The following is a 27,886-nucleotide window of genomic DNA, read 5'->3' as shown; positions in this document are numbered from 1 at the left end:
CTCACCACTGATCCCCAGTAGCAGCCGCTACTACTCTGTACAGCATATGTTCTGAGAAAGACATTCCGCTGTGGTGTCACAGCCTACCCCGGTTTGTTTACGGTCATTGCAGTGAGCATTCCTCACCATTTGCATCACCTGTTTGACAGACACCTTGGCTAATCACCCATGCCCAATTGTAAGTACTCGCTCGTTCTGAACTACCTTTGTTATTTGACCCCACCAGCTAAATCGATGCTTAAACTATGTATGTCCTCTGACCAACTGCTTTAACTGTCTTTTGTGGTAATGCCTGCACACATCTACCGATGTACACATTTGAATGTATTTACTGTAACCCTCTGTTACCCCATGTATCCTGCTACTGTTCTAAAGCGCTCTGATGCCTTTGGGCCATGTCTGTGCTTTATAAAATTGCAAATAAATACAAATCTGCTCTGGTTTGAAATAGCAGGAATTATGGCATGCTGCCCAGCTGAGTGCGGAGACAGGACACACCATCCCCCAAAAAAGTGCTTAATTTGAGCCTGTGGTTTCCAGTGCTTGGCACTGGCACTTAATTGCCAACACCTGGTGGCACAGCCTGTGTAATTTCAAGATGAGCACAACAGCAGTTGTTTATTAATTCAATATACATTAAAAAGGACTATTGACGATTTGCCATTCTTATAGCTTTGGGGGTTGAAAATAAGCTTGTCACACTTGTAGGAGTGTGATGATTAGTAACAGTGTTGGTACCAGGGCCGGACTGGCTGTAGCGGGCACCGGGCAATCCCCCGGTGGACCACACGGGTGGGGGCCAGTTTTGGACCCCTGGGGGCCGTTTTTGCTACAGGGTCGTTTTTGCAGCATACCTGCAAAATCGGCCCTGTAACAAAATCGGCCAAAACCTGGCCCTGGCAAAGAGCTCGGCAGTAGCCCCAACCCACCCCCCCGCGGGGGGGCCGGCCGAGCACTTTGCCAGGGCTGGTTTTGGTTCCCAATCCGGCCCTGGTTGGTACCACCATTGGCAGCGCTGGGAGGGCCAATGTGTGGTGCAAGCTGCAGTCTCAGGCACATTTTTTTTTTTTATACAAAAAAGTACTGCCCAAAACAGAAGAGTCCTGCAATAAACGGGGCTGTTGGCCATCCTATGCGGAGGGCAGGTAGAATGGGGAAGTGTGGGGGGAGTTAAGTGGCTGGCAGTGACAGGCAGGTAAGAGAATGCCCAGGTGACTTGCACTTCAGGAATCCATGTGCCACAAATGCTATTGCTGGCCCATCTCAACATGGCTGCCATACTTTTAATACCGACACCTTTCTCGGAGGCCTCCAGACCAGTGGTAGACAAAACCACCAGCCCTTGTCAAATCTGCTACACAAGAGATGGACAGTATCCGCACCGCTCAGCAGATCTGCTGCACGTCTAATGGGACAGTACCGTATCCACCCAGTAGAACTGCTAAACTGCCAAGAAAGGGACAGTAACGCCACTTATCTGGAGAATGCTAAACTGAACGGGCAGTAACCACCCTCCTAAACTGGGCGACTTAACTTGTAAGGCGCAGTACAATACCATCTCTGCAGGGCTGCCACGCCTTTCATGCAACAGCGCGGACATTCAATGCAAGCACATACTTAGTGACTATGTAATGACATCGGACTTCCACGTTAAGCACTTGGAACGATCAAAGATGTAAAAACCGGTCATGAAATTTTTGCTGTCATACTTTAGGTGCCAAAGCAAGGGGCGCGCACCGACGACAGCTCTCTTTTCAAAACAAACTGCAGGGGTCTGCACTGGACACCCCTTGCACGACAACCCAGAGCTTCCGAGCTCCAGCCCCGATCACAGCCTTAACCCAGGAACTTTAATAACATCGCCCTAAAAACAACAGGCACGTGCCATCAACGCCCTTTAGTGCATCCCGGTCCCTGGGTTGTGAGCTGGACAGGGAGGTCTCGAAGGAGGTTGCATTGCTGTGTCCATTACCATCGGGTGCAAATGGAGGCCACAGTGTTTCTCCGTGACCGAGCACCGGGTGCAGCCAGCTTCGAGGTCCCTCGGACCCCTGCCCTTGGCAGCAGAGCGCCCACGCGGCTCGTGAGTGGCACGCCTACCGCGCCACAGCCTGACCACAATAATGAAGGCCACAGAGTCGGATTTGGAACGAAGGATGCAGGTTTAGGGTCACTGCTCTGCACAATTACTTGACCTAGCTCACAGTATCCGAGGCCGTTTTTCTTGATAAATGTCCTATTTGGTTAATGTTCACGCCGTTGCCTCTACTCTACCGCCGCTACTTTCCTGCAGGGCGGCTGCTGCCTTCGAGCAAGTTCTAAACATTTCTACGTCCTGCGTGAAGGTTGGCTTATGGTTCCCTAACTAAGAATGGATACATTACTGGCGAATTTCACTCCTGGTCACTTATAAACAGTAATTGTTCCACAGTCAATTGACTTCCAGTAACCTCTAGTCTATCTCAAGGTAACTGCTATTACCCAGAAGAAAATTAAGTGCTGGTTCCTTTAACCACGCTTTGCAGGTTATAACCTCACTTCCGGAACAAGATCTTTTGTGCCAAAATGGTCAGCTCTATGCTTTTTCCTTCCACCCCTTCGCAGTAGCCTTACGCCGGCAGCTAGGCCCGGCCGCCACCTGCACCTCTATGCTTCAAGAGCCAATCCTCATCTCTGGGCGGTTATGGCCTCTTGTATGTTCCGTTTGAAATGGTTTCTGTCATTGTCACAGAAGTGGACTCCATCCGAATCATAATGAATGGACAACAGAGCAGAGGGTTCTGCGACTGACATAATCCAATTCCACACAGTTGTAAAAATTCAAACTATGCCTGTAAATATCTGGCACCACCTGGTACAGGGCCCTACACCCTTGCAGCCTAGCGAAGACTTGACATACAACAATAACTTAAAATAAAAATAAAAAAAAGTAACCTCCTAGAAGACCAAATAACCAATATTAGATGGAAAAGACTCCAGTTGAATAAACCAGGAGTGTTTCCCATACTGGGCATTAGATAGTCTAGGAGGGTCCCTCCTTTTTTGTCGATTATACATTCGGCAGGGAACGGAGATAACCCTCCATATACATTTCCGTCACTCCCTCATTTTTGATTTTGATATCCAACAATACCTGTCAAGGAGTCATTCATCTTTTGCAATTAGGCCCCCTGGCCGGGATCCTAAGGTGGTTACCCTCAAGGCAAATAAACAGGACAGCTCTCCAGCGTGTGCTTTACATACTGCTTGATTCCTGTCCTCACCATGGCTCGCTCTACCCCTGGCTGCCCATCCAGGATATCTTGGGTAGAGGTGGGTGAGCTGCTGCAAGCTCGGGCCAGGGTTCGAGCCTGAAGCCTGGGTCGGCTCGAGGTCCCGTTGCAACTCGAGCCCATAACGAGCTGAGCTTTCATGTGGCTTCCGCCTGTCACCCTCACTCTACCCTTATCAACATGAAGGTAAATTAACATTGGAGGTAAAAAAAGAAAGACATGTACTCATTTAGTGGCTGATTTGTACAAAGTGAAAACAGAAAACCTGGATTAATTGCGGCTTTCCCACTTAACTAAATTGTGTGATCTTATGTAGATATTTAATTTTACTGATCCTCCTTTTCTTCACTATCGCCTTGGCAAGCACCTTGAAATACGTACGTTCAGAATACTAGCTGTACAAAAACCCTCTGCGGTTAATTTAATAGACTATAATGTTGTTCTAGCTATAAGAATTGGGACACATACAGGTTTCACATGATAACTGTTACCTCTTAGTTTACTAATGGCACTGTCGCCAGGATGGGGACACGAATAGTTCAAACTTCATGTTGAATTGCTCACTTTGAATAAGTACTGCTCAATGCAGTGTGTTAATAAGACTTATTAATGCCAGTTTCTAAATTTTAAAGAAATACACTTTCTTGAATCTTGAAGAGACTTTATAATATTTCAAATGATGTTTCCTGTAGGATTTACATAGGAAACATTTCCAGGACTCGGCACGTGCACAGGCTTTAAAAGCCAAGCCAGACCCTGGACTCCCCTCGCCGTGTTAATTTGTTTGCTCACCGACCTCTAATCTCGGTGCGAGGGAAACCTTTGTTGCTCAAGCTGGCTGTGCAAATAAGTGCACCATCACCCACAATCTTTTGCTAGCTGCAAATGAAAGATCACTTCTTCATAACATCGTTTTAATTAACTACTTGCGTTCTTATGGCTAGCCATATAACAATTTAAAAAGATCCAACAAAATATATATCTTCGTCAATTAAATCAAGTGAAAATTAACTTGTAGCAGCGCCTTCTCTATTGGAATGTACCGTGCCCTCGCAGTTACAGGTACCAGGCTAACGGAATGCCTGATGCTGATGGAAAAGATTTAAAGAATGCATTTATAGTATTTCTAAAGCATCTAGATACCCTGATGGGTGTCCTGGCACCAACCGGAAACTACAAGCAAGACCAGAAGCAAATCTCTTAGAGCCAGTGACGATGTTTCAAGAAGTTCCCTAACTCAAAAGAGATGCACGGATGTGCAAAGCAGAGAATTCCCGGGCTGTGCTGGCAAGTAAGAACAAGCATTGAAAATGCAATAGGTCTCGCATTTACTCAAGTTTAAGCTATTGGCATTGTAAATGAAAATGCCTTTTTTTTAAACATAAATAAAAGGCATTGTCATGTACAATGCCAATAGCTTAAACTCGCGTAAATGCGAGACCTATTGCATTGCAAATGCTTGTTTTAAAAAGCCTCAATATTTGAAAATTACATCCTCCCACTTGCAAACAGGAACTTAGTTTCCATACATTTAGCCCCCCCCCCCCCTTTCAAATAACTTGTTTGCTCGCACAAGGCAAAATGCCAAATCGGTGATGGAATGTAAAACATTTGTAACATACATGCATCTTCTGTTCATGTGAGTTAGGGCCTACATCATCTTCATTGGCTTTTGGTTAGATGTGCGGTATAGAAATACTACAAACATACATACCTACAGACATACATACAGACATACCTACCTACACACAGACATACCTACATACATACAGACATACCTACAAACATACAGACATACCTACCTGCATACACACGCAAAAACCAGTAGATAGGGTAGTCCAGTAGAGGTAGAGCTGGTTTGGGTAGCTGGGTGGTCAGGGTTCCTATTGTAAACAGGGGCCTGAATATTGAAGGCTTGAATTTCGTAACTCAGTCAGCCTTTGATTCTTTTAGGGCATCAAAATGGGCACCGCTGAGGGCTGCGAATGGCGCAGTAATCCCAATGTTACTGTTCATGAGAGATACCGTCTGCATTGAGATTGCCACTCATGGGGAGATATCACGACTTGAAGTTGAGAGGTTTATCTGTGCAAAGAATCGAAAACGTCCGTGTGAAAAAACAGCTGAGAAACATACGGGAATCGGGCGGGCTAGTTTCATGATATTCTGAATTCCCACAACAAAGTAATAATTATACTGAGGGTTTTGGTCCTTCCAGGCGCTAGAATGTACACTAAACTCTCGTATCACCAGTAAACCGTCCCGAGTTGGAAAACGCCTTTTAACATTGCTATTAAACTGCAAGAGTCTGCTAACAAGAGGTAGTAATGACTAGTAAAGTAAAGCCGGCACGATACGGACATCCGCGCTTTACTGCCCAGCGAAGACACGGACAATGTCCTCTTTTCTGTGCTGGCAGCTGCCCCCACCCTCTTTCTATTATTCCCTCTCTTTCGGTCTTGCTTCTCACTTACTGAAAACCATGACTTGAAGAAACGGTTCACAACCTCTTTTCTTCTTTCATTTAGTTGCTTCCCTGTGAAATGGATCCAAAAAAGAACAAGCTGTCTCCGTGGAGCAGACGGGGGACGGAAAGTGAAAGCATGCGATGCGCTTGTGAGTGCGCGGTGGGCACCAGAGACGAGACGCCATGCGGGCGCGCTGGTGGGAGCGTGTGAAGCAGAGGAGACACCACAACAATAGAGTCTGCGCTGCGTTCGCTAGGCGACACCTAAAAAAAGAACATGCCTCTGTAGTTGGACTTGTGACTCAAGACTCCTGAAGAAGGGGAGATGAGGTAGAACCGAGTTCTGGATGGACCGTTAGGAAAGGGTTGGACCAGCTTATAAGGCAATTAAACAGCACCCTAAGAGCTAGTCTGACAGCTCATTGTGGGGATCGAATTTTTGGCTGTTTGTGGGCCTGTTTTATAGTCTGTTGGGTCGGGTTTTACTGTTGATTTCCCGGCTATTAAAAGATGCATTGCCTGCAGCCAGCTCAAATCCATCCAGTCTTCCATACCTTGCACAACACCTAGACAGCGTGTCGTTACAAGTTCAAAACTGCCCCAATTTGCAATCATGGGCCACTTTATTACATATCTAATTCACTAATGTGGGCCACTTTTTCCTTTGGTGCCTAGACATATTTTATTTTCTGTCCCAGTCCGACCCTGTGTAAGGATGCATCAATTGTTTCACAAAACTAGGGCAATTGACATACATTTCTTTGTGGCAAATAAGACATTTGAACAAAAAGCCCCAAAAGGGAGTCCATGCAAGAGACACCTTAACTGTCCACTGGAATTTAAATCAAATGCAGCAATGTCAGCCTCTCACGTGTGTGGAAAGGGAAAGCACCCAGGTTATCGCAGCGGTGAGGTGGGCTGCAGCCAGGAGGCACCTGGAGAGGGCACCCATCACACACACACACACACGGGCAGTAGCGGTACTAAGGGAGCCAGGCCTTATTCCTTCTTCAAGGCACAAAGGTTTGCTCTGGAAGGAGCCAATAATATTCTATGTGACAAACAGGCTGTGCAAGGACCCAGTGAGGATAACTGATCGAGCAGGGCTAGCAATCTACCTAGAAGGGCGACTAGATACTGGCACTATGGGCCACAATCACTGGCATAAGACTTCTGCTACCCTAATTCTGCTCAGGGTGAGTAGGCAATGAATACTTGTGAAATACACCCTGTAACTCTCGGTAGGTGAAACTGGCACGCCAGCTCTGCTGGGGGTAGGATTGCAGATTGCATCTTGGCCAGTGAGCATTAAACACGGTAGAAAACCTCAGCTATGTGTATAATGTTATAGATCATTATCAGACCATTAAAGGCGTGTTCCCATGTTACTGGCCCGAGCAGAGTGCGCGTCTACAGTACGGTCATAAATAGACAGCAGGGGCTGTTAAACGGTGCTGTGAAGCATCTGCCAAGAGCTGTGATAGTATTAAACCTTGCGTTTATTAGTATATTCGCCATCAGAGGGCGGAATCTGCGGATAGCCTTAAAGCACGCTGCTGCAGACTTCATCTTCCATTGAAGCCCATTCGCTTGTTATCCGCCCTCTCCTTTTTAGCCCCACAAAGAATGACTGAGCAGGTCTTATATAGCGGGTAGAGGCCGCTGCTGCGTTCTTGAAGCCTACAGTAAAACACCCCTGCTGTTAGCCGTCCTAAATGTAAAATACTTCTGCTGGGAGCATGACTCTTGACTTCTGGTTTTAATTCGAGGTACAATTAAAAGAACAGTTTTCCTGAAGGGGGCATAGTTAGGAATCTTATAGCAGTGTAGAAAACTGCAGCATGTCTGCTGGCCCTTTAAGAAAGAAGCCAGGGCAACGAGGACTTCCAAGACCCAAGCCACAGATCCACTGACCCGCTGCATATTAATTCCTTTTCTCTGTCCATGTGTGGATTCTTTTATGGCTGGGATGGGGCAAAGAGGATGGTGTGTAGGGCGTAAGGCCAAAGGTGATGAACATGTTTGCTTTGAAGTTTCCAGGACACCATGTTTCATCTTAGCATCCCAATACATGATCAATTCTCAAGACAAATGAGATGGGGGCGGGGGAGGAGGGGGGCGTTGGGGGGGGGGGGGGGGGGAGCAGCCTAAAATTTAGCAAAACAGTATTCATTATGGTCTTAAGGAACTGGACATTAACTCTGGAAAGAATGCCCTGTTAATAGTGTTTACTAAACCGGTAGAGAAGATTCTGAATGGTAACATTTGATAGGGGAGATTAGCGGAGTTGCCTTGGCACTGAGCGGGCGAACCTGGATCTCTATAGAGGAGTGGGCCCCAGACTGAAGTACTCAAGAAAGGTGGAAACAATCTAGGGTGATTAGAGTTAAATCATCTCTCTGCAAAGTCAAGGGCCTTTCAAGGTCTTGGATGACCTCAAAGCCTTTCTCACAGTCCACGCAGAATCGGAGGACTCGCTGAATGCTTGCATCAAGGAGAGCTCCTTCATTCTCCCAGGATAAATCGGTAAAAGGCACAGTAATGCGCTTTATTAAAAATGGAACTTGAACCATTAGAATACCTTCTGGAGTTAAAGAGACTCGGGTGGAGGGTTTCTGCACTCTACAAAGGAAGATTGATCATGCTTGCAGGATTCAACCTGTACACTGGAGCCACCTGTGGCCGAGCTCTGGAGGGGTTCACTCCTTATCTATGGGACTGTAACAGAAGCGGAGCTACCAGCTCTCAGGACGTTTTGTAACAAGAGGATCTCTCCGCTGAGTGGATTATGGAGAGGTTATCTTCAGAAAGGCTCACACATACCCGAGTGCTATACAATTAAGGCAGTAGGTGGTGAACTAAGGCCAAAAGTAACCAAACTTTTCTCTTGAGAGAGGAAATCCTCTTGATAGAAACAGGCCTTAGTGAGGATCTTCCAGCAGGTTTCAACATTTTTAGAACCTTTGCAGTGGGTAATTCCTGAAAATATCTGGACTGGTACTATTTACTGTTTGATTGGAGAGGTATTAACAGCAACAGCGTGCAGATTTGCTGCATATGTTTCTTTTAATGAAGGCCAAAGCAATGCTTCTTGGATACCTTGGGCTTTCGGGTACATGTACTGGATACTTCTATTTCAGACCTGTATGATCCTGCTTTCCCGTATGGGACTGGAGCAGACCGTAGTTACTCAGTAAGGTAGACCCTGGATCACTTCTCGTCAAGTCATTGGAATCCATCCACACTGTCACATGCCCTGCACCAAGGCCATCCAGATCAGTTTATGGGATATCACTGCCACCTCCGTCTCTACCAGCTGTTGAGCCAGTAGGCCATATTCTGTTGTTCTATCACTTTCCTTTGTGCCAAAATGTACACCTTCACAAGAAGAGCAGGAATATTCATGATAGGAGAGAGTGGATTAGAGACGATGGGGACCAGAAGTTAAAACCCTAGCCTCAGAGATATACAGAAGACATTCTGGAACCCCTTTGAGCCAGGTGCTCTCCGATTGGTTGGAAAAGACAGCCACAACATTGGGTGCTAGTCAATGTTGTATCCCTGCATCTGAGAGAATATACCAGGGGCTCGATGCCAGTGGTTCTCCTTGTCCCCTACTCCTAACACATACTTAAACATATATAACCTCTAATGTAAACTCCTGGCAGTCCGAGGTGCCGGGTTTCTCCATCACCTTTACATTTGGCTAATGGGTGGCTATGCAGAAAACGCTGATATTTGGAAAAGTCAGCACTGACTTGAAAGCATGGATGGGAGTTCGACCTGGCTGTCCTTGAATGGAAACAGGGCAGTTAATGACTGCTAGTCAGAAAAGGGGTCGGAAAAAAAATGAGAAATGCCTGATCGCTGCAGTACAAAAAGTCAAGACTCAAGGGGTTAAGATCAGTGCTTAAATTGTAAAAAAATAAGTGCCAGGGCCTTCGTCAGGAGACAACTGCAGCCTGGAACACCTACTGCCCCCTGCCAGCGATGCCATTGACAGTCCCAACACAACTACTAACCATCACACCCCTAAGACTGTGACAAATCAGACTATCCCATGCTCAAAATGCTATAAGAATGGCTTTTTTTTTATTAGTTGTTTTTGCTGTAGATTGAACGAATAAACAACTGTTGTCCTCATCCATAAATTAGCTATACAGCGCCACCATGTGGCATTCTGTCATAAGTCCTAGTGGAAACCACTGGCTCAAATTAAGCAATGGCTACAATGGAACCGGTTGTGGAAGCTTTTTCTAAAAATGAAAATTTGGGTGCCAAATACATTTTGAATACTAATGATTTTTATGATGGATCTAGTTGTAACTGATGAATTATTCATGTTGCACTTGAAACAATTTTTATTAGATACAATAAAGTGTGTTTATTACTGTACTTTAGTGTGCCGCATTTTTACAGTCACCATTTTATTAATATGGATGCTGTTTTGGTGTTCTGTTAGTCTTGCTCCTGCTCAATCCCATCAAGTCCCCCTGCCTGTCCTCTCCCCACAGTCTTCGCAGAGCACAGGACACTGTCACATTACTAGTTATTTTCCTTAGATAGCACATATTGTCAATTCAACTTTCTTTGTGTACTAAATGTTTCAATCACAGGGACATTTCCGCAAGAAGTTCCAATGTGGGCCTGGTAGAATACACTGGTATATGGGTCTTTCTTTGAAAAATGTTTCATTCTCTGTTGTGCATCTCTGGACAACAACAATACAGAATCTGTTGGAGTTTTCCTTTCCTTTAAATTGAGTTAATATTGTATGTCTATTTGTGATGATCTAAATTCGGATCTGCTCAAAAGGTGTTATCCCTAATCATGCCATGCTGAATTTGCAGTTTTTGCTTGCTGCCTATTCATAAAATAAGTTTAAAATCCCTTGGTTTTGGGGGTGAACCAGATTTCCCTTTTTTACCAGGGTCTTTGTCGATTCCTCTGATTCCGTCCCATTTTTCTGATTATTAGGACTTAGAATATTTTGATTTCTGACTATGTACCCTGTATCTGAGCCTTCGTGGCATATATTTTGTATTTATCTGTAATGGTTAACTTGAGATTTTTGTAATAAAACCTTTTAACTCTTCTATGATCTAGAACTCAGTGAGTTCTCCGGTTACTATTTCAGCTAAACTAATGTTGGGTCTGATGTTGAGGAAAGTGTTCTTTAACACTAGATCAATGCTGTGCAGAACAGAATCTATGAAGGTAACATTTCAGGGTGTCAGATTTTGAAGATCGGGGTGCAGATTCCACACTGGGACACAAATACTGTGTGAAAACCTTCAACAACTTCCAGTAGCTCGGAGATTACGACATTTGATACAAAAAAAAGTACAGACTGATCACTCGAAGCAATCAGAACTATTGTAGTGCTATAGCTGTGGTTCGCACAAAAACTGCAAAACAGACAATGAGATCCTGAACTCTGTTATTAGAATAGTTGCTAAGATCCCCATGCGATTCCTCTCATGCGGTTGCGGATTCAGTGGTTGCCTGTTGCAGCGCAGATATTGAAGACAAGAAGTGGGGCACATGAAGTATTTTGCACCAAGCACCACTTTGTTTGCCATGCACTGAGGAGAGAAGAGAAGCTTAGAAAGGGCTCTCGGTACAACATTCTGAAACGAACTACAGCTCTAGCTGCAAATGGAACAGTTTGTTCTTTTTTCGAAGAAAACTCTGAAACTGTCTTCCCATACACAAATTTATATTGAGGCACACTTAGAAAATTATTCACTTGAAAAAACAAGTTATCAGCTCATTCTGCAAGTGAAAGGTGCCTTTTTGGAAATCTTCAGTCAATGGAGACAAACAAAATGGCTCCTGGTTCTTCACGATCCTGTCCCAAGGAGACAGACAGTCGTTTAGAAAAACTGAAAAAAATAGTATTTGTGTTGAAATCCAGTTGCCATATATTTTTTCCATATTAAAATGAGTAGTATATTATTACTGCATTTCAAAGGCAGTAACACTACTGAAAAAAATGTGCATGTTATCAGCAGCTGTCTGGTGGTGGTAACTACACACTGTTTCTGCAACTTTCAGTGCATTTACCTGTGTTCTAGCAAGTGAATTCCTAGTTACCTGCTATACCTGCATTAATACTAAACAGTCCACCAGCATTGCCACAGATTTAGCAGGAGAGACTAAATGAGAGCCAGTGTGGTGCAGTGATGCCAAAATGGTGCTCAAAGGAGAAGAAGTCTGAAGCAAGAAGCACAGACGAACAAGTAACAAGAACACCTTCGGTAAACCTCTTTCTGGTGGATACTTCAAGTTGAGATTTCTCATCTTTAGAATATCCTCAGGCGCCAAGACTGGATCTGGAAATTTGATCAGCCGTGTTCCCAGGTGCCACCAGAAGGTGCTGTGCGGCTCTGTGTTGGCTTCGTTCTGCCACAGAACTGACAGAGGGGAGCCATGGCCTGACGGATGTCCAGGACAGGCACTTTGCATGCCAACACAGTGGTGGCAGTCTTAGCCCTGGTGGAATGGGCTCCCAGACCTTCTGGAGACTGCCTTTCTCTGCCCAGAGAACCCCACAAAAAGTTGAGTCTCCCCCAATTGTCTTTGGTGCAATCTATATAGAAGATAAAACCCATTTTGGGGCCTAGCCCACAAAGTCTCCACTCCATTTTCGATGGGTGAGATGGGGCAAAGAACAGTGGAAGCATGGTGGATAGTCCAACGTGAAAAGGAGTCATGACTTTAGGCAAGAAGGCCGCCCGGGTCCACAGCACCAGTTTGTTAAGGAAAATGTGGTGTAGGCCAGCTATACCGAAAGACCTGGAATTCACTCACCTGACTAGCTGAAGTTATCGCAATCAGGAAGAACACGGAGTGTCATCAAACATTACAGGCAGCTGTGCAGTTGTTTGAAAAAGTTACATATAGAGAACATCAGGACCAAATTAAGGTCGCACTGAGGCATCACAAACGGCTTGGAAGGGAACATGTCAACCCTTAAATAAAATGTTTCACAATTGGCGATTTATATGGTTGGTCTAGCGAAAGAGCCAATAAAGAAACTTGAATATTGCCCACTGTAACACCTTGCTGGGCCAAAGACAAAACATACAAGAAAACATCTGACAGTTTCGCTTGTAAGAGGTCTGTGTAGCGGACTCCACACAAAGCCACAATTTTGTCTCAGACACCTAGCAGCAAAGATTACATACGCAACCTCAGGTGGTAGAGCAAATTCAATTAACTGCTACTGTTCAAACTTCACGCATCGAGGTGCAGATCATGCAGGTTCGGGTGCAGAACCCTCCTGCTGCTGCTGCAACAGAAGGTCCTCTAGAAGCGGTTGCCTGGTAGGAGGACAGATGCTCATGCCCAGAAGGTCCGGGTACCACACTCTCCTGGCCCAATCTAGAGCCACTAGGATGACTTGAGCCAGGTTGTTCCTGATCTTCAAACTCAGGGCAGGAGAGGCAGAGGAGGAAAGGCATGTGAAGTCCTGTGCTCCACTATCTGGAATGAACCTCCCAGGGAGAGCTTTCTTGGGAATCACAAAACGCAAATGTTTTGACACTGCATGTTCTCAACCGTGGCGAAAAAAACAGCAAGAGTTCTACCCACTGTTGTAAGATGCCCTGTTCCACCTTGGGATGCAACCACCATTCGTGGCCCACCAGACACTGGTGGCGGAGCTCTTCTGCCTGGACATTTAAGGGTACCAGCAAGTTTACTATCAGGGAAATGCCCAGCATAACAAGACTTTTTTTTAGCTGCTGGAAAAATATATAGCTCTTTAGCTACCTTTTAGGGGATGTTATGTTGAAAAGTTCACTGTTTTGCTACTGTTTTTCAAAGGTCTCTTGGACGGGAGTCCCAGCACCCCTGTGGAAGGTAAGGCTTCCCTGGCACACAACATAAAAACTTGAATACTTTATCAAGATTTGCGTCTAATAAGATAAAATAATTGTGTTGTGTTATAAAATACCTTGACATCTGTCTGATGCAAGAGACCTGGGCATTGAAGGGAGTGCATGTTATGGTTTTGCGACCTTTGATATTCCCGCAGTTTCTAGGGGCAAGGGCCGCCCTTCTGGGGGCCTATCTATCTGGGTAGGAACACATCTGGGTATACAGGCCACTGAGCTCGGAACAAACTCTTTAGATATCCAATGTGTTTTATTAATCCTTCCTGACAAGTCACGACTGGCTATTATAAATACTTATTCCAGGCCCACCACGAATGGAAATGAATCAAGCACTTTTACTACGCTTGACTTATTCATTCAGTCTCTTGACCCTACTATAATGATAATCCTGGGTGGTGATTTTAATTGCCAGTATGAACCTCTGAGTATTCCTGATTATGGCAACCATGAGGAAGTTGATTCGCTTGGGTGCATTCCAACCCCCGCGATAGCCCCAGTAAGGGTTTGGACCAAGCTGGTATTGCAAATCAAATCCTTTACACTCGCAATGTCCTTATGGGCGTGCAATGGAAGGTTTGATAATGCTAGCTCTGGTCTACTCACATTTAATAGGTCTAATAGTACATCAATTTTAGACTATAGTCTAATAGAAGCTAAACACTGGGACAAGCTTAAAGATTTTAGGGTTGTAAACAGACATGACAGCGACCATAATGCCCTGGTTTTGACGCTTAAGCCAGGTGCTTTCGGCCTATCTAATCCAGACCCAAGTACAAAGATGGCTCCACCACCTTTTATTATATCTAATAATAGGAGAAGGGTCAAATGGCCAGCATGTCTGGATTCACCAACTCGGCTTGCAGCAATTTACCAGATTGCCATTCCACTTATTAGTGAAATGTGGGGTTTTCCCTCCCCTAGCCAGGCTACAGAGATACACAGGAAGTTGACTACGAGTCTAGGTGAAATATTTTATCCAGTTGCCAGGACTCGGCAGTCAAGGGCCAGAATACATCCCTGGTATGATCATACCTGTAAAACTGCAAAGAGAGATATGCTTGCAGCAATTAAATCTAAGGCTACATCAAAAATTAGAGCACTCGGGTTATCCTATAAGAAGGAATTGACCAGGGCCAAGAGAGAGTGGGAGGAATCCAGATGGAATGATTTGAGACAAGCACTCCTCTCCAAGGATCACAAGAGTTTTTGGGCCATTGTCTCTTTATAACTGAGAGGCGATCGGGAGGAAGGGGTCCCTAATATTGCTCCCTTAGTGTGGGAGGCGCATTTTAAAGAACTTTATTCAAGTCCCGAGTTGAGGGCTTCTGTCTCCCAGGCACAGGACAATACACCATCTCAAGGGACTGCTGTATTTGTGACCCCCCCTTTGATTACAGTCATTCGGGCTTAGGGTCGAGCTCACAGGACCTTCATGTTGGGAATGAGGTCAATTATTCAGATCCAATTTCTCTTAAAGAAGTGGAATCTGCAATTGAGGGATTGCCCCGAAATAAAGCGCCAGGCCTTGATAAGCTCCCGGGGGACCTCTTCCGTTCCCAACCTAAAATCTGGGCTCCACACCTGACCGCTCTGTTTAACGCGGTTCTGCAAGGTTCCACGCTGCCAGAGACATAGATTGGAGCCGAGATTGTTCCAATTTTTAAGAAGGGTTGTCCATTAGCCCCATCCAATTACAGACCCATCAGTTTATTGGATACCACCCAAAAACTGATGGGCCGAATACTTTTGAACAGACTATTAGATTGGATGGAGGTGAACAAAATACTGACTCCCTTACAAGCCGGTTTTCGATCGGGTATTTCTACCCTGGACCAGATCTTCCGGCTCCAGGTCCTGTATTGGAAAACTGCAAGAGTGGAGGGTGGCAGCCTCTACCTTGTTTTTGTGGACCTGCGGGCCGCATTTGATCTGGTCCCCAGGGAGAAACTTTGGACGGTGCTGAAGGGACTTGGTCTCCCACCCTACCTACTTGATGTGTTGGTTCGCTTTCATACAGGGAACTTCGCACAGGTGAGGTGTGGGAAGAATGGGGAGCTATCAGCTCGCTTTCCTGTAACCCAGGGGGTACGCCAGGGTTGTGTACTGGCCCCTACATTGTTCAGCCTATATGTAAACGGTTTGATTAACGAACTAAATAGTCTCAGGGATAGTGACGCCCCGTTTTTGGCTTCTGGTCGGGTGCCCGCTCTGATGTTCGCGGACGACACATTGTTGCTGTCGCGGACATAATCGGGCATCCAGCGGGTTCTGGACGGGTTTATGACCTTTTGTGCCTCGAGGGGATTGGAGAACAATCTGGGGAAAACTAAGTTTATGATCTTCAATCCCCCGAGGCACACCCGCCGAACCCTGCACTAGGTGGTGTTCCCCTAGAAAGAGTTAAGACCTTTATCTATTTGGGAGTCACGTTGACTGAGCACTTCGTGTGGGATGCTCAAGTAGCTAAATCTTCCCTGAGGCTTTCCCAGATAACGGGAGGAATCGGAAGATTCCATAGAATCTCGATATTCAAACCTGTTACTCCTGTACTAGAGATCTACAAAATACAGGTGAGGTCAGCAGCCTTGTATGCTGCTGAACTGCGCGGCCACATAAATACATCCAACTTACGGAAGGTAGAACATGCTTTTATGCGCGGTTTGGTTGGTCTCCCCCAGAGCACACCTCTTATACCACTGCGTCTGGACCTGGACCTAGAATCCATCAGTGACCTGGCGGCTGTACGACCATTACTTTATTGGAGAAGGCTTTGGTCTGTCCCTGAACTTGCAACTTTCAGAGCGGAATTTATTGCAATTTGGGGACAGCTAAACTACAAGAAAATACCATGGCTACTCCATATAAAGACTTCCCTTTATCAAGTTGGTTTGACCCATCTTTGGGACACCCCGGGTATTAGCTGTGTGAGGACTCAAAGGTCAGAGATATTGGCGGCTGTTAGACTTTATAATTCCAAAATTCTATGCTGCTCGTCAACCTTGGGTAGGTTGACCTCTGAGTTCTTAATGGTGAAAATCGACTCTGGGCTGGAGGTATTCTTGGACTTAGTACAGCCTCCTCTAGCTAGGAAATTATATATTCAGATGAGACATGGTTCCCTGCCAATTGGGGCGTTGACATCTAGATGGGATAAATTGAAGGAGGGCATTTGCCCAGCCTGCAAAACTTGTAATGAAGATATTACTCATATCATGTTCTTCTGTCCAGCTTACAGCATGATTCGGAAATGTTGGCTTGTCCCCTTGTGCAAAAATTTGGGGCTCAGACAGTGTGCACAAGCTTGTAGAGTCTTGACGTTTGACACCAATCCTCTCATTGTCTATGCAGTTTCCCGCTTTTTATATGGCATGTGGCGGAGAAGGATGAATTTTATTTGAAGAAATGTTTCCCTTTTAGCTTTATTTTCTTTTTAACCATGATAACTCATTGTTTAATAATCTTTTTTAACCTTTCTTGTATTTATGGTCTTATCCTTGTACTTGTATATATCTTATTGTACTTTTATGGTCTCATGACCGAAATAAAGTTATTCATGGATACCTTGTTTTTATTTTCCAAACATTTCTTTCCGGGCGCACTTCCCGCTCACCCCGGAATCCTCCAAAATGTGTTCGAGCCCCCTCACTTTAATCTCACCAAGGCAGGGAAGGAAATTTATGCCGCAACAATTTCACAGTCACCAACTGCCATTGCTAAATGTGCTTTGTTTTTTTTTATTAGGGATTGCAGTCTAATTGTGAAAAGAACTATGGTCAGGCCTCCATGTTGCTTCCTCAGCCACTAAAAAAAAACAAAAAAAAAATACACTTCTTGCATCTTTTGACAGGCGCGCAAGCATGGTGCAAACACATACAAAATGGCATGGCCAGTCAGACTTTTTTTCCTCCTCTTTGTCAATGATGCACGGCATCCGGGATAATAACCACTGGCAAAGGCAATCGGCCCCAAAGCGAGGCCTCTTGGCTGTGCCAATGCTTGTCCCATTCTCACACCTATTTAGATACAGTTTTGTGACAATTCAGGAAGCATGTTCCATCCATCCACGGGAATGGTGGAGAAGGATGCAAGTAAATAAAGAACAGTTCACAATGTCCCAGGGAGGGAGTCAGTGTTTTCATATATACCATGGGTAGGGATTCTCACCACAAACAAGTGAGTGTCTTGTGTGAAATGCCCATGACGGATTAACACCGCTGCAACTATCGCCTGCTTACAGTAAACCGGCTCAGCACACTAGCATACGAGCCTGCCTGCGCCGTGCAGCAAGGGCCCAGTGAACGCAGATTCAGGTCTGATCTGACATCCAGTCCCAGTAGCCGTAGGAGCGGATGCTGCAAAACTCCCAGACTCAACACACGCGCAGGGTTTCATGGGAAGTGATATTCGGCAGTTAGTTTAGTTTTTATGTTATTAACAATCACAATACAGCTTCTGCGCAAAGAGCTACCTAAGCTGTGTGTTGTCCGGACACCATGTTTTTAGTCTCAGGCAGTGCTTGAACTGGGAATATACAAGTGCATAAACTCCGTGTCCCAGAGTACCTGTTCGCTGCTGGCAAGTGCCGGTACTCCCCCATTAGAAGCAGTGCTGGTACTATCCATTGCAGATACCGAGTACCTGACACTACCTGCCCAGTTGAAGCGCTGGTATCGAGCTTCCCAGTTAAAAGTCAGGTATGCTAGTGTACCTAAAGCAAGCAAAGACTACACCTCCCAGAACACATCGTACAATTAGAGCACAGAAGCGGTGGTAAGTTTTTTCGATGATGTACAGGCACAAAGGCGGTGCTGCTGCGTGTTAACTATTCCTTTCCGCGCAGAGGCCTCAAAGGACCGACTAGGCTCCAATGGAGGGGAACTACCTAGCAGGAAAGGCTGAGCTCAAAATCTCGACCTGCAAAGTAGGGGTCGTAGTGCCCAGACGTCCCGGATTTCCCCAGACAGTTCCGGTTTTCAGAGAACTGTCCCAGCGCTCAGACACATTTTCCAATTTTGAATGCATGTCCCGTATTTTGGGGAAAATTACAACACTTGCCGCAAACGACAATTGAAAAGTATGCCAAGCACCTCTAAAGTCTAAAATAACTCCTGTAATTTATCTTTTTGCTTCTGGCAGCACAGAAGGAGGTGAGCTGCGTGCGCCCAGCAGAGGGGAGAGAGTTGGGAGGAGGGCGGAGGTCCCGACATCCTGCCATAGCTATTGTTATGTAAACGTAGCCCTGTAAATGTGTGCCCATATACTTAGGCACACGTCAACAGGGCTATGTTTACACCACATTCTGCGCTGCCTGAAAAAGATAAATAAGATACATTTCATAAGTTATTTCAAAATATGACATAGGCACCTGCGAAAACAGAGCATACCTTTGAATTCTGCTTTGCAGTATATTACATAATATATATATATATATATATATATATATATATGCTACGCCAAAACCGGGACAAGACAGATTTATTCCTTGATCATTGGCAGCCTTTAGTCCTATTTCTAGGTCTGGCATGTACCGTTTTTTGCTTCTCAAAATCTGGTCATCCTATCGTAGTGCAGCGTGTCAGGCTGACACATCTGGCTTTCCTCAGAATGCGCTGAAGGTATGCGTGACAAATGGCCGGATTTAAGCGCCTGGACCATGCAGTACATTGAGTTTTGCAAATGTAAAACCTTCCAAGCCCCCTGTAAAGCACCTCTGCACTCCAAGAGGGGTGCCCCGGAATATACTAAGAATGTATGCGAACTGCAGTTCTGCCACATGGTATTTTAGATGTTTTTGTAGAAAACAGGGGGGGGGGGGGGGGGGGGTGGGGGGGGGGGGGGGGGGGAGAGGGCAATTTGTCTTGCATCCCATCACTAAAATAGCAGGGGTGCGGTGGGCTCCATTGTAGGCAAGGAAATGGCCTCTTGCCCTGGCTTATGCAGCTGAGGACAGATATTAACTCCGCACTTGGCCCACTCCAACAACCATATAATTCACTGTTACTTGCATCACAAATACATAAGGCATGTAATGAATCTTGTTTGGAATTATAGGGCGCAGTTTATTTAGCATATATGATTAGCGCGTGCCCCTTTGACATGGATCATTTGACAGGGGCCGCCATAAATTACACCCCGTCATAAATCAGTCATTGATTAGTTGTAAATCATGTCATAAATCAAACATGTCAACCTGTGAGAATACAGTTTTCTGAGGTGGGGTTTCCTCTGTCCGCGAGGGCTGTAATTTATCAACTGATGTTAGGCTCAACTCACTACCTCGTCTGTCCATTTGTGCCCTGCCGTCCAGCGGGTCTGGGCTGCGAGTGCCATGCTCTGTGTACTTTCCCTGTCAGCCAACTTACCCTGCTGTAAGGCATCCCCAGGTAAGTAGCCTCCATCCGCCACCCCGCTGTGCCGTGTTGTGACATTTTACCAGCACACGCTCCTTGTCTTCCCGCCTTTGCAGGCTGCCTCCCCACCCTGTCCTGTGACTTTTTTTCCTCATTAGGTGTGGGCGGGTGTCAATTGTCTCGCGCTGCCCCGCTCTTCTATTAATAAGCATACCGTGGGGCAGAGCCGTTTATGTCCCTCACCTTTCCCTTTGTTGCCCCCTCATAGAGCTATTTGAACAATACCCCTGGCTCCTGATTGGCCCCTGGGGGTTTGTGCCTTTTCCCACTCCTTTGGTACTCACCTGGTGACCCCCATTTCCGTTGCAGGGGTAGTTCTTAATCCTGTAGTAAGTTTTGCTACCCAAAACAAATTTTCTGGGCCCCCATGACCAATTAAGGCGCCAGCCCTCTATGCCCTCTTGGAGGGTGGCCTCTGTCAAACTGGGGAGTGGAGGGCCTTTCGGAGTTGTACTGCACCTCTCCACCGTGGACAGGCATGTTCCTGTAGTCCTATGCGGAGGAGTCCCTGCCCACCCACCTCTGCTTGTCCCCCACCATGGCATTGTCGAGTTCTTGGAATCATATCTGGTTTGCCACAGAAGCAGCAGTGGTGGCTGGTACGGGACAGGAAAGGGGGGTGCGGTGGGGGGGTGTAAAAGAAAAAAAACATTTACCTCAGCACGCCGCCGCCTCTCCTCCGTCGTCGTCTTTCCTCCTGGAAGCACACAGGCTCTTTTAAGTCAATCACTACGCTGCTGTCGCCAGCATGACAGCAGCGTCGTTGTTGGTCTCAGCGCCGCGGTTCAGCGCTCAGAGAGGGACTGCAAGCCTGTGCATGATCTCCATCCAGGCTGTGTGCATTACAACCCAGTGCACAACATGCTAAGGGAACATGACTGTTTGCCGGCCCAAGGCAGCCAGCCAAATCGTCATGCACACTTAAGTGCACATATTTCCTCCTCCCCCTGCTGGCTGTGATGACAGCCAAGCCCCGCTCGCCCCAAAACTGAATTCTACATGGAAGAATAAAATGATAATAATGTGTTACATCCTTAGTCCTCTTCTTTTCAATTTATATGTCAGGCCTCTCGCAGACATAGCAGAACAAGCAGGCCTAACTCTTTTTACATATGCAGACGATTCCCAGATCATCTTTTCCCTCTCCAGTACTGACCCCGGCTCGTCATCCCTTCGTCAGACAGGCCTAGGGAAAATTGCTACATGGATGAACCGCAATCACCTGAAATTAAATGGTGATAAGACGGAAGTCCTCATCCTAGGCAAAAATAAAGATCTGTGGGGCCCACTACATTGGCCTGCTGAGATGGGCGCCCTCCCCAAACCCTCCAGTCTTGTCCATAATTTGGGGATAACTATCGATGACTCTCTAACCATGCACCATCAGGCAGTAAAGGTCACAGCTATCTGCTTTACCATCTTGAAATGGCTCAGGAAGATCATCTGGATGCTCCCAGATGACACCCAGAAAACAGTGATCCAGGCCCTCATCACCTCTCGGCTGGACTATGGACACATCCTTTACCTTGGCTCAAAGAAAGCAGTGACTCGAAGACTGCAGTTAGTACAGAACACTGCAGCAAGATTACTTTGCAAGGTTCCCAAAGCCACCCCGATATCTGGCTACCTCCGTAACCTACACTGGCTCAGGGTAGAGACCCGCATTAAGTTTAAAACCCTGAGCTATATGTTAAAGATCAAAATGGGAACGGCACCACAGTATTTTAACTCTCTTGTCCGTCCCTATGCCCCCACTCGCCATCTACGATCTACCACTCTCGGATATTTCACAGTACCTGGGTTCAATCTATCCAGGATGGGGGGGGGGGGAGATCTGTCACTTACCTAGGTCCATCACTGTGGAACACCCTTCCTCTCGCCATACGCAAAGAGAATGTTTACACACGCTTCCGCAGATCACTCAAGACCTGGTTATTTAACCAGTAACTCCTATTACTGTCTTCTATTAGCTACACCTAGTCCGCTTGGCGCCAGGACCCTTTTTGGGTAGCTGTTGCACCCTATAAATTAAAATAATAAATAAATAAAATAAATAGTGGGGAGACGCTCCGCTGCCGACATTAAGCACTCCTGCCAACCTCTTAGAAGGGCGTGGCATGACCCTTTCTCAGATCTGCAGAGGGGTGGGTGACCAGGACTGTGGAGGGAAGGGTTAAATATCTAAAGGGGAGCGGAGTGTCGAACCGTTCTCTCCCCTGCTAATCAATTAAGACATTGCACCAAATGGTGCATTCACAGCATATTATTGCAATGACATTGAAGAAATTATGGGTTTTCCAAGTGGCTGTCTATGGGAACTCGAAGAATAATCAAATATTTCACGGACTGACCCAGCACCCTGGCCTGGCCTGGAGCATCATTTCTCCACAGCGCACACCATGAGTGGGAAGATGTGAAAACAAGGATGCAACAAGTTCTGGGTGCACTGAACATTTCACCTCGGTAAAAGGAACTGTTCTAACCGCTGAAGGGGGTCTTCTCTCTCTCGTAAAAAGAAAGTTTAGGAAGATTCCAAAAATGTGAGTCAGCACGTGAGGACTAACGAAGGCTGGTGGAGTGTGTGCAAAACACCCACCCCACAAGCTGCAAACACCCAGATACCGGGCACTGTTCCTTCACTTCCACTCCGCTGAAAGAGCGGATTACAGACCTCTTTTACATCACAAAGCTGGCCTGTAGCCCCAAGGAAGAGCCCAGAAGGCGCCTGTCTAGGCGCAGAGTGTACAATCCGGGAAGGGGTATACGTGAAGCCAACAGGGGCGTTGCATACGAGGCTTGGAACAGTATGCTTTTGTGCCCTGTGAAGGATGCATATTCCACGTGATACACCGAAATCGTGTAAACTGGCTGGCTTGTAGGGTGATGAGACATGCATTCTCTGCAAAGGGGTCTCTGCCTGCTAGTCTGTGTGACCCTGCATTCTCTGTCCAGGGGCCGCTGCCTGCTAGTCTGTGTGACCCTGCATTCTCTGTCCAGGGGCCGCTGCCTGCTAGTCTGTGTGACCCTGCATTCTCTGCCAAGGGGCCGCTGTCTGCTAGTCTCTGTGACCCTGCATTCTCTGCAAAGGGGTCTCTGCCTGCTAGTCTGTGTGACCCTGCATTCTCTGTCCAGGGGCCGCTGCCTGCTAGTCTGTGTGACCCTGCATTCTCTGTTTAGGGGCCACTGCCTGCTAGTCTGTGACCCTGCATTCTCTGCCAAGGGGTCTCTGCCTGCTACTCTGTGTGACCCTGCATTCTCTGTCCAGGGGGTCTCTGCCTGCTCGTCTGTGTGACCCTGCATTCTCTGTCCAGGGGTCTCTGCCTGCTAGTCTCTGTGACCCTGCATTCTCTGCCAAGGGGTCTCTGCCTGCTAGTCTGTGTGACCCTGCATTCTCTGTCCAGGGGTCTCTGCCTGCTAGTCTGTGTGACCCTGCATTCTCTGTCCAGGGGTCTCTGCCTGCTAGTCTGTGTGACCATGCATTCTCTGTCCAGGGGCCGCTGTTTTCTAGTTTGTGTGAGACTGCATTTTCTGCCTAGTGGCCAATGTCTGCAAGTCTGTGTGAGACTGCATTCTCTGCCAAGGGGCCGCTGTCTGCTAGTCTCTGTGACTCTGCATTCTCTGTCCAGGGGCCGCTGTTTTCTAGTTTGTGTGAGACTGCATTTTCTGCCTAGTGGCCAATGTCTGCAAGTCTGTGTGACCCTGCATTCTCTGTCCAGGGGTCTCTGCCTGCTAGTCTCTGTGACCCTGCATTCTCTGTCCAGGGGCCGCTGCCTGCTAGTCTGTGTGACCCTGCATTCTCTGCCAAGGGGTCTCTGCCTGCTAGTCTGTGTGACCCTGCATTCTCTGTCCAGGGGTCTCTGCCTGCTAGTCTGTGTGACCCTGCATTCTCTGTCCAGGGGCCGCTACCTGCTAGTCTGTGTGACCCTGTATTCTCTGTCCAGGGGCCGCTGTTTTCTAGTTTGTGCGAGCCTGCATTTTCTGCTTAGTGGCCAATGTCTGCGAGTCTGTGTGACCCTGCATTCTCTGTCCAGGGGCCGCTGCCTGCTAGTCTGTGTGACCATGCATTCTCTGTCCAGGGGCCGCTGTTTTCTAGTTTGTGTGAGCCTGCATTTTCTGCCTAGTGGCCAATGTCTGCGAGTCTGTGTGAGACTGCATTCTCTGCCTAGGGGTCTCTGCCTGCTAGTCTGTGTGACCCTGCATTCTCTGCCCAGGGGCTGCTGTTTTCTAGTTTGTGTGACCGTGAATTCTCTGCCTAGGGGCCACTGTCTGCTAGTTTGCATTTCACCTCAGGACTGAGTCTTGAAACCTTCCCGCCAATCCACGTGTGTGGACAGTTCCATCTGCTCCATGTGAGGGTGGGAGGTTAGTGAATTGTTTGGCTTCCTCTCGAGTATCTCAGTCTCACACTGGCCGGAGTCCCCAACTGAGTAAAAGGGCCATCAATTCCTACCCCTCCACGAGTCTGGGTCCACCAATTATTGCTCTGACTACCCAAAGGTACCCCGGTGGTTCCAGGTAATTTGCCCAATCTTTGTCGCCGGTGGAAGTCTGCATAGCATTTACACTTGTTTGCTTGCTGTGCTGTTTGCATAGTAAGGGGCCGATTCCGATCTCATACGGAGAGCAAACTTGTGTCCGGAATGCGTTTCAGACGACTCGGGTCAGGGGAGTCCGACAGAATAAGTACGATGCATGTGAATGCATCCAGATACGATTCGGTCGTACTCCCATTGACTTCAATGGGAGCTTGTGTACTGAATGCGTACACAGGCTCCCATTGAAGAAAGGGGTGGTTGGGAAAACCGTGCACCCAGTGGCAGGCACCCCTTGGTGCCTACCACACTGTGCATGGCCTGAAAGGGGGTACCCGTGGGTACCCCCAATGGCCCGTTTCAGAGGGCCCCAGATGAAGGGGGGGCCTGCTACAGGCCCCCAAAGACCAATTCCAGCAGCCTTTTCGATCCGGGCAAACCGAATCGTAAAGGCTGTTCAAATCGTTCATCGTACTTTCTTGCTTGGAATACCAACTTCATAGAGCTGTGCGATTCAGCTCAGGAGGGCTCTATCTCTCCATATGCCTTCCAGAACCGATTCGGTCAGCGGTAAGGCTTTCCAGGCATCGTACTTGGTCATTCGTAACTGGGAGCGAATCGGTCAGGAACAAGGGCTCCGGATCGGTTTAGGCAATTCCAAATCCAATTCGGAGCCCTTCAGATCGAGATCGGAATCGGCCCCTAGGGTTTATTATCTTATTATACTCCCATTTTTTTTGTCCTTTGTTTCCTTTGTCTTTCGTTTCTTCATTTGTTAAGAGTTGCTTTTGGTCTGTCACTCTCGAGTCTTGTGTGGTGTAGTTTAGTGTGCCCCTCCCGTGTCTTGTGTGATGTTGTTTAGTGCCTCTCCTGGGCCTTGTGCGATGTGGGGTACTGTGCCCTTCTGGGCTTGTGTGATGTAGTTTGCGTGCACGCGTAGTAGGCTGTGTTGTATATGCGTAGTAGGCTGTGTTGTATATGTTACTAGCTGTGATGTAGTATGGTATGATGTGGAATGGTTATATAGTGCATGGACGTGAGTGATGGTGAAGTGGTATGGTTGTGGTATATTCTGTGATGTTGTATGTCGTGTGATACTGGATAGTGTGATAGCAAGTTATCAGTATTTGTGTAGCACATGTCCCACATCTGTATGGTCTTGTAGCATTTCTAAAATCTCAAAACATTTTCACACAGTTTGGTGCGGCACACTGTAGGCGCGATGAAGAAGTGTGGTATGGGGGAACATAAAATAAAATGATTTCTGGAATGCTTCAATACCATGGATTATTTACACGGCTCTCCATTCCAGCTCAATTTTGTGCCCACCATGCCAGTTTAGACATGAACCAGCTATATGCCGATCAGACTTGGTCCTGTTCCGATAAGAAGAAGTCTAGTCTTACTGCCAGGACTGGCCCTCTCTATAGAGGTACCTTAGCAACTCAACATCCGTTTCAGACTATTTGGGCCTCATCAATGGGGATGGACAAGGTGATCAAGGCTGAATCAGGTGGTCTGGGTGACTTGTAAACCTCCTGGGAGTCATACATTAGACATGAGTTCCCTGGACATACCTCGCCCAGAAACTACTCAATAGGTTTTACCCGGGGATGAGTACTCTGTGTCGTTAAATACAAGTCCCTGAACGAAGGACTGATACAACTAACAGATGCTTGATCCGGTGGCCCATACAGATCCAAGACCACCCTGAACCAGCTGGAGATATGTTTTGAACCACTGTAGAGTAATTGCTACTCTGGTCCTCCTCCTGTGGGTTCGAGATGATTACTCTATTCCTCTACTGGTAACAATAAAACCCCCATAACTTCGTGATGTCCGCCTCCTCGTTTCGTAGTGCATTCAGCCTCGTCGTGTGCTTGTGGCTGGCTCCGGATATTCTCTGAAGTTCCGACCTCCTTATCAGATCAGTACAGCGTCCACACGACTTCTCATGCTCGCCACAGATTTCGTCTCGTGTGGACACCCGGAACCTCTGTAGTAGTTGATGTTAGGGGAGATCTCATCCTTGTCGCCAAATTGTAGAGAGACACACCACTTCTTAGTAGGAAAGGAGTTTATTGGAGAGCAATAAAGTTGCATCCAATCACCACTAGTAAACATGTCTCCTCAACCACTACATTCCTGAACACCAGTGGTCTCCAGGTTACCTAAACACAGGTAATCTAGAGACCACAAATATGATATTGGTTAATACTCCGGTGCCCTTGCAGATTTCTTATCTCAATACCCGAATCCAAGGTACTGGACCTGCCAAATGGCCACCATCAACTGTTTGATATAAAAATGTTTAGCATGTGTATACACCCATGTTACAAAAAAGGGTTTATAAAGAAAAAAGATAAGACAACCTGTAACAGGGTAGTTTAGTTAAGACTTTGGATGAACAAGTCTAGCTATTACCTGGGCCCTCAAGAGTAAAATGGTAGGCAAGCACTGAAGGTAACAGCCCAGAGAACAGGTGGTGTCAAAAGGGTCTGACCTGTGCCACATTTTCAGGTATCTACAGACTACATTCAACCAACTACACAAGGCACTGCTCCTCCAATTTGAGCCTAATAAGACAATACCACATTGCTGTGAGACCTCACGATTGGTGCACCACACACGACAAGCAGAAAAATATTTAAATGCATTAAAGTGCAATTATTCTAAAAGAGAATCATTGACAGAGTTAGTGGTTCTCCTGAATAGCCGAGTACCAGAGCCCATGGCCGAGCAGTGCTTAATAACTCCGTCAGATGGAACAAATGCAGGCTCTCACAGGGGTCTGAACATAGGGTGGTGAATGAGTGAGTAACACGCACGACACTCTGAGCAGGTATGTTGTGCACTTGCTGGGTGGGTCATGTCAGCCCACAAAGCATTCTGAAATCATCAACCCTTAATATTCCCAAATACGCCAGATCTACTCACAAAGTGTGAAGCTGCAGGACTGACCTGGGGCCGAGCAGATCCGTTCGGAATGGGCTGAGGCAGGGGTCCTAAAACGAGACAAAAACAACCCATAAATGAACAAACATCCAGCCATGTGTCTGTACTTCACTCTAACCTAAATACACAAATGCAACACAACCCCGATTCACATCGGACAGAAATACATCAGGGCCACTGGAAAAAACGGTCAAAAAAGAGTTCGTGTCGGCAGTAATGACAGGAAGAAAACTGGGTTCTTACCTATTTTTTGATACATAACAATATAATGGTCATGCATAACAATGACACCAAGCAGAAATGGAATTCCACAAAAAATGGCAACACACCGTGAATAGTGACCCAAGAG

General features: G+C 46.7%; 1 protein-coding gene across 2 annotated transcripts in view; it reads right to left on the bottom strand.

Moving 5' to 3' along the window:
• Positions 1-27,886, bottom strand: part of NHERF2 (NHERF family PDZ scaffold protein 2) — a 347,541-nt gene that overhangs the window by 15,491 nt on the left and 304,164 nt on the right. The window contains exon 5 of one of the 2 annotated variants that reach the window (XM_085629400.1): positions 27,544-27,587. In XM_085629400.1, coding sequence (XP_085485526.1) covers positions 27,544-27,587 — 44 coding nt within the window. Of the gene's footprint in view, positions 1-27,519; positions 27,588-27,886 lie in introns of both variants that reach the window. The other variant, XM_085629399.1, reaches the window with a different exon arrangement.

Source organism: Triturus cristatus, chromosome 10, assembly GCF_964204655.1.
Source record: "Triturus cristatus chromosome 10, aTriCri1.1, whole genome shotgun sequence".
NCBI classification, from domain to species: domain Eukaryota; kingdom Metazoa; phylum Chordata; class Amphibia; order Caudata; family Salamandridae; genus Triturus; species Triturus cristatus.
This window is presented reverse-complemented; position numbering and strand designations above follow the sequence as displayed.